This window comes from Echinops telfairi, unplaced genomic scaffold (assembly GCF_000313985.2).
Source record: "Echinops telfairi isolate 266 unplaced genomic scaffold, ASM31398v2 ScPeMD7_7467;HRSCAF=8505_1, whole genome shotgun sequence".
NCBI lineage: Eukaryota > Metazoa > Chordata > Mammalia > Afrosoricida > Tenrecidae > Echinops > Echinops telfairi.
In genome coordinates this window covers 41,464,877-41,471,928 of record NW_022111368.1, presented here as the reverse complement: position 1 = coordinate 41,471,928, position 7,052 = coordinate 41,464,877, and the positions used below count along the sequence as shown (strand labels likewise).

The 7,052-nt window shown below is 53.4% G+C and overlaps 2 protein-coding genes across 3 annotated transcripts in view; one reads left to right on the top strand and one right to left on the bottom strand.

Annotated features, from left to right (window-relative positions):
* Positions 1-1,789, bottom strand: part of ELMOD3 (ELMO domain containing 3) — an 18,444-nt gene extending 16,655 nt beyond the window's left edge. For both annotated transcript variants that reach the window (XM_045283910.1, XM_004713873.2), the window contains exon 1: positions 1,738-1,789. The gene's annotated coding sequence lies outside the window, so the exon portion shown is untranslated. The remainder of the gene's footprint in view (positions 1-1,737) is intronic.
* A 335-nt stretch (positions 1,790-2,124) lies between these two features.
* Positions 2,125-7,052, top strand: part of RETSAT (retinol saturase) — a 15,794-nt gene continuing 10,866 nt past the window's right edge. The window contains exons 1-3 of the mRNA XM_004713872.2: positions 2,125-2,287; positions 5,297-5,479; positions 6,253-6,494. Coding sequence (XP_004713929.1) covers positions 2,125-2,287; positions 5,297-5,479; positions 6,253-6,494 — 588 coding nt within the window. The remainder of the gene's footprint in view (positions 2,288-5,296; positions 5,480-6,252; positions 6,495-7,052) is intronic.

Genomic DNA, 7,052 nt, shown 5'->3' with positions numbered 1-7,052 from the left:
AGGTGGTGAAGGTGGTGGAGGTGGTGGTGGTGGTCAGCGGCCGCCGAGTTGCTTCCCACACACAGTGACCTGATGGACAAATGAAGGACACCATCCGACCCTGCACCACCTAGCAATCGTGCTTAGGCTTGAGCCAACTGCTGCAGCCTGTGTCCGTCCACTTGTTAAGGGTTTTCCTCTTTCTCGCTGCCCCTTTACTTGACCTACGACGGCAGAACCTCACAACACCACACACCATCCTCCCCGACCTCAGTTATGGCCAGTTGTTTAATCTGCTTGGCTCTTAGTCTTTAATCTCAGGTGGTCTCCTTCAAGAGAAAGGCTGGACAGGCCTCATACTTCATCCTGGGGGGGATTCTGTCACCTCAGAAGCCCTGAGGGGTCCTAAGTGGGCACCTGGCTCACAGACAACTGACAGTCACCTCGCAGATGCGGGTAATTGCAGGAGTCTCACTTGCTGTTGTGAGGAGAGCCACACACACGAGGGAGGGAAAACCAAGCCAAACTCCCTGCCATTGATTCTGGCCCGACTCATGGCGACCTCGAAGAACAGAGTAGAAGTGCCCGGTGGGTTTCCAAGACTGTCACGCTTGATGGGTGTAGAGAGCCTCCTCTTTCTTTCATGACGGGGCTGGGGGTTCCAAACTGCTCAGCTTGCGGTTAGGATGCCAACACATAACCACTATGCCGCCGCCGCAAGGGTTCCTCATTAGGAGATAGGAGGCAACAATTCCTAACTCCTGGAATTAGTAGGAAACATCCTATCCAGGGCGGGCATCTGGCTCTTTGGAATGTGGTGCTGGCTGAAGGTAGACATGGGGTGACAGAGAGCTGGTAACTCAGAAATCTGTTCTCACTGTGGCTTCTGGGGCCTCGGTATCTGCCTCCCTTTCTGTCCCCTCAGCCTTGGCAACATATGACAAAACACACATTCCATGGCAACATATGACAACATGACACTCACACACCAACCAACCTTGGGAAGGGGGTGAGCGAGGGGACAAGTGCCACTGTGCATGCCCTGATGCATGACCAGCCCAGCACGCCTGCGAGTGCCTCAGTTCTGGCTGGACACTGTTGGGGACTTGCACAGAGACGGGAACGATCGGTATCGGACAAATGGGGCGATCGATCGGAAACAGCGTCACATAAGCAAATCTGGAATCGTGGCGTCACGTGTGGCAACACTGGCACACTTACAGAGGGGCCTGAGGAAATGGCGATCCTCTTTCAAATCACACAAGTAGTACTTGGGCCCCCAGTGCGGGCAAGGAACTACATTAAAGGGAGCCACTCTGTGGATAGATACGTCCTTCCGAAACAAGGAGTCCGCGTTCTACAAGCAGATGTGCCGTGCAGACAGCTACGGCAGGCGACACTGTCGCCCGGTGGGCTCCACGGAGGTGGAGTGCGGCCACCGGCACCGGGCCGGCAGCAGCCTGGCGGGGCGGGTCCACCAGGGTCCCGCTGCTGGCCACGCCTTTAGGCGGGGAGCTGCGACCCACACCAAGGGCTCATTGGGGAGTCCCGGGGCCAGGCGCTGGCCCGCGGTGGTGGGCAGACCGGGGTAGGGCGCTTAATTCGCCCAGATACCCCCTCCGACAGGGACAGGGAGGGTCTCCAGGCAGAAACTTCCTCCCTGCGTGGAAGGGGAAGCTGCGGGAAGCAATTTCTCAGATCACTCAAGTCCAAACAGAGGCGGGCCCGGACCGCAGCTCTCCCTCCGACCTCTCAGACCTGAGACACCTGCCTTGCCTCACGGCCGCCGGCGAGCATTTCCTCTAGGATCCTCTTCTCCCGGACCCCCGCTAGCCGGACACATTACCGGTGACTGCGCGCCGACGGCGCGGGTGCGGCCTCTGCGCGTGCGCACGGCGCTTCCCGCGCGTCCCCGCCCTGTCGGGAAAACTACATTTCCCGGCAGGCGCTGGACCCCGGGCTCCGCAAACGGAGTATGAATTGCGGGGAGGGTCAATCCGCACTGGCGTTGTGTCCTCTCGGGAAAACGCGTGGGTAAAGTCCCGGAGCTGCTCCCGCCTCGCGACTGGGGCCGGCGAACGCGAGGGGCGGAGCCGCAGCCGCGCCAGCCGAGCGCGGCCCATTCCGCGCCCTGCCCGCGGCGCGATGTGGCCGCTGCTGCTGGGCGCGCTGCTGCTGGTCACCGTCTACAAAGTTTACAGGGCACTGTGCTCGGGCAGCGCCCCGAACCCCTTCTCCGAGGACGTCAAGCGGCCTCCCGCTCCCCTGGTGACAGACAAGGAGGCCAGGAAGAAAGTTCTCAAGCAAGGTCAGCGATGGGAACCTGGGTCCCGGGGGTCAGCCCGCACGGACTGCTTGTGCGATCCGACCTAGGCGTCAGTTTCCCCGTCGGTCCGTGAGGCGTCCTTGCACGCGCGTGGTGGCGGTGGCGGCGGCGCCGTGGTGGCGCCGGTGCCGCCCCAGGCGAGAGTTGGGCCGGGGCAAGCCGGGGCAAGAGGCGCCCACCCTCACCGCCCTTCGGCGTGTCAAGGTCTCTGCTTAGCTTTTCCCACGACCTCTACTACCGGGGCTCAGGGGGGCGAAGAGAATGCACAAACATCTCCTTCACCTTGCCAAGCAAACGGCGTTTTGTTTGTCCAGTGACGTGATTCTGGGCTTCCTCCAGAACTGCGGGAGGCCAATGCCCTCTTTATGCAGAGTGGGCACCAGCTTCCCTTCAGAGGAGATAGGAAACGAACAAGTGTGAACGTCTTGATATTGCATGCGCATGCCAACACTGAGAAGTAAGGCATTCCTTGGTAAACCAACATCTTCCAAATGACAGAATTATACATGGCCAAAAATCCACTATGAATGGAAGAGAGTCTAGTTGGTTTTAATGCAATACTTAGTTATCTGGGATGATATTAAAATCTTTTTCTCATAACCCAAAAATATCCCCAGAAGTCTACTTAAAATCTAACGGTTTAATTAGTAGACTGTCTGCCTGAGTGTGAAGCTAGGTTAAGACTATGGGATAAGGAGCGCTGGAGGTTTCCTGGTTAGGAGTTGGGCTTCGGTTGAGAGACAAAGCTTTCCATTCCCATAAAGAGTTACAGTCGGGGCAATCCACAGGGGCAGTTCTACCCTGCCCTAGAGGGTCGCTTTGGATGGGACACACCTAGGTGTTAGTGGGTGTGGTGTGGGTTGTATGGGATCGAGCTGACAATGAGTATTTGAAAGATGAGATGGAAGCCAAATGGGGCAATGAGTTGGTTCATGGCCGGAGGTGTAGATGGTTGCACACCTCAAAGAATGAAAGCAGCGTCACACAGTTGTTCGTGCAGAGACTATTGACATGTGCTCTTCTGGGTGTCTCTTCTCAACAAAATAAAACCAGAAGACAGATGGTCCTTTTTCAACTAAAAAAACTCTCGGAGTTGCTCAAAGGTTTTAAAAAAGAGTTCTACTTTTAAAGAAGCCACACACACACACACACCGGTTTGACACACATACATACACACCGGTTTGACACCCCAACACCCCCCCACACCCCGTTTGACACACACACACACACCTGTTTGACACCCCCCCCACCGGTTACACACACACACACACACACACCGGTTTCCCTCTCGCTTCATTTTATAATTCATGTGACATGATCTGCTACATTGTTTTTTCTGATCCGTAGTCACACAGATTATCCATTGCTCCACTGGCCCACAATTGCTACATTGTTTTTTAAACAATGTTTTTATTGTGAATAAGGTGGGCTTTTACATTTCAGACCATCAATTTTGTATTCAAGAGTTGCAGCTACTTATCAACAACCCTTCCCAAGATGATGGCGTTTTAAATGGAAGGGCTGATAATCTGAACTTCTGAAACCAGAATTTTGAACTTGGACTCTGTCACTACTTTACTGTATAATCACTAGCAAGTCGCTGCACTTATCTAAGAGGGAGTTTAAACTGTTTTCCAGAGCAGGTTGTGATATATAAGTGAGTCCTCAAAGTCACTTTCAAGGGTTACAAGTAACGCCTGAAAATGCAGAACAGAGCAGATTCGTTATGGTAGGGTATTGTTCTGCTTGGGATATAAAATGCACTTTTCACTGGCAGTCTCTAAAAACGTTTGAAAGCTCAAAATTTTGCCAAGTTCTCTCACACCTTGAAAAATTCTAAATCTCAGTTCTTCCTAAGTGACTCTTTGAACAGAACTTGCATTGCCCATGTGGTACCACCAGAGGGCACCACGTACATGGAAATTATTTTGAATACGTTGTACAAAGTGACTGCTTCGCAGGCTCCCACAGATTCCGCAGCTGCCCAGGAGAAATGACTTGTGAGCAGAGAGCCCCAGGGTGGCAACCTGCCCCATAATGTTCTGTCTCTCGCCCACATCGGTTTTTCCCTTTCTTCATTCTCTCTCTACAGCTAGGTTTCCCAACCTGTGTTTCTTGCTCTTTTGGAAAACTCTCCTTGTGAATTAGGTGAGGGGTATGGAGCAGATCATAGTTTTCCATTCAACAACTCATACACATTCTGATTCAACTCATTAAGTGTGTCATCTCTCATCCCTCCTGTTTCCATTGCTCCTGGTCTAGCCCTCTAGCCTTGGTGCTTGATCAGAAGTGCTTGTGTATTCTCACGTTTAGCTCTAGACAGGGAGGGCACGGGCCATCGCTTTGGGAGTCTCACCAGTCTCTGTCCAACCAGTAAGCCTGGTCTCGAGTGTGTGAGTTTGTGAGTTCTGTGCCACATTTTTCTCCCACTCTATCCAGGACCTTCTCACAGGAGTCGTTGGCAGTGGCGGCTGGGCACCATCTAGTTCTTCTGGTCTCAGGGTTGTGGACACTGATGTCTATTGTGGTCCATCAGATTCATTATTTCCACATGTCCTTTCATTTCCATCATTCCTTTTTCCTCTGGAGTGGGGGGAACCCGCAGTTGCACCTCACATGGCTGCTCACGAGCTTTTAAGACCCCAGGCAATGCCAACACTGGGAACATGATCTCTGTGGATTATGTGAGGCCAGTGGACCTCGGTGCCTGCAGAGGTCAACCTCCTCCTTGTTCACTGAGTCTTACCCTCTTGGACTGCTGGAATTCCCAAACACACAGTAGCTTTTGGTTGAGCTAGTTCAGGTCAAATCAGACTTTGTTTTCGGTTTCTATTTCCCAGGTCGTGTGTTTGAGGCCATTTAGTCAGGCGCCTCACTGCTCTCGGGGGTCTCTCGCAGTGTATGGGCTCGAGAAGCGCCCTGTGGTGGCCGTGGCCGTGGTGTTTCTCTGAGCCTTCTTGAGAAGCCCACCGATACTCCCTTCTGCTGCAGCTTTCTCAGTCAGCCGAGTGCCCGAGAAGCTGGATGCGGTGGTGATCGGCAGTGGTATCGGGGGCCTGGCTGTCGCTACGATTTTGGCCAAAGCTGGCAAGCGAGTTCTGGTGCTGGAACAACATACCAAGGCCGGGGGCTGCTGTCATACCTTTGGAAAAAATGGCCTTGAATTCGACACAGGTAAGGCTGGTGTGGAAAAGGGCCAGGAGCATGACTGTCTCCAGGAGCCTTGCAGCCCTACGCACCCCTGGTGGTGTGGTGGTTACGCATTGGGCTGCCATCTGAAAGGTTGAGAGTTTGAAGCCACCAGCCCCTTTGAGGGTGAAAGAAGGGGCTTTCCACTACCATACAGAGTCTTGGAAACTCAAAGGGGCAGTTTTACCCTGCCTGTAGGGCTGCTCTGAGTCAGCACGGATTCAATGGCAGAGTTTGTGAGATTGGGCATCTATCGTTTAAGAGCCCTGTCTCTTTTCCAAGGACCCCACTGGCTACTAACCACAGTCAGCAGTTCGAAACTACCAGTCACTCTGAGGGAGAAAGACCAGTTCCAGTCTCAGAAGCCCCCAGGGGCAGTTCTCCCCTGCCATACACGGTTGCTGTGAGTCAGCATTGACTCGATGGCAGTGAGCCTGGTTTTTTTTTTGTTATTGTTGTTTTTAACAGTGAGCCTGTTTTATGTTAGATTCAGATGCATCGTCTCAGAAACCCTACGGAGCAGTTCTACTCTGTCCTACGGGCTTGCTGTGAGTTGGAATCAACTCGGTGGCCGTGGGTTTGGGTGTTTGGCCTTGGTCTTTTCTCTGGGTGTGGCTGTTCTTTTCTGACCCCCAACCCTTGCACCGGGACCTGGGGTGAGCAGGGATGGTGTGGTTTCTGCCTGTAGGTAAGGGAGGCAGTCCACTTTCCATGCCAGACTGACCGCCGCCTCCACCCTGTGTCCTTGTCCCCATCAGGGATCCATTACATCGGGCAGATGGAGGAAGGCAGCGTGGGTCGGTTCATGTTGGACCAGATCACGGAGGGGCAGCTGGACTGGGCCTCCCTGGCCTCGCCCTTTGACATCATGATACTAGAAGGGCCCAGTGGCCGAAAGGAGTTCCCCATGTACAGCGGAAAGGCAGCCTTCGTGCAGGGCCTCAAGGAGAAGTTTCCTCACGAAGAAGCGGCCATTGACAAGTATATGCAGCTCGTTCAGGTAACTGGGCCAGCTGACTGGCTTGCTCCACGAGGGGAGGGACCCGTGGGGTGGCAGGGAGCCGGGCAGTGTCCTCCGGAGTGCAGCCACGGCCTGGCCCTCCAGAGCCTAGGCCCAGCTGCTGCCCTCTTACTTCTGGTCTCAAGGGGGTTTCTTTGCACTGATCCATCTGGGGACAGCTGGACATTTTTCCAAAATGATTTTGTTGAGCAGGAAATGAACCAGCAAAAGAAAACATCTGTGTACCGAGGCAGGGTTTCATACCTGGGCTATATAAAGAGCTCTTACAGTTTAACAATAAAAAGGCAAAGCACCCAGTTGAGAAGATGGGCAAAGGACTTGAATAGACAGCTCTCTAAAGCAGTGGTTCTCAACCTTCCTCATGTCGCGACCCTTTCATACAGTTCCTCATGTTGTTGGTGACCCCAACCATAAAATTATTTTTGTTGCTACTTCATAACTGTAATTTTTCTACTGCTATGAATCAGGTGAACCCTGTGAAAGGATCGTTGGACCCCTAAAGGGGTCGCAACCCACAGGTTGAGAACCACTGGTTTA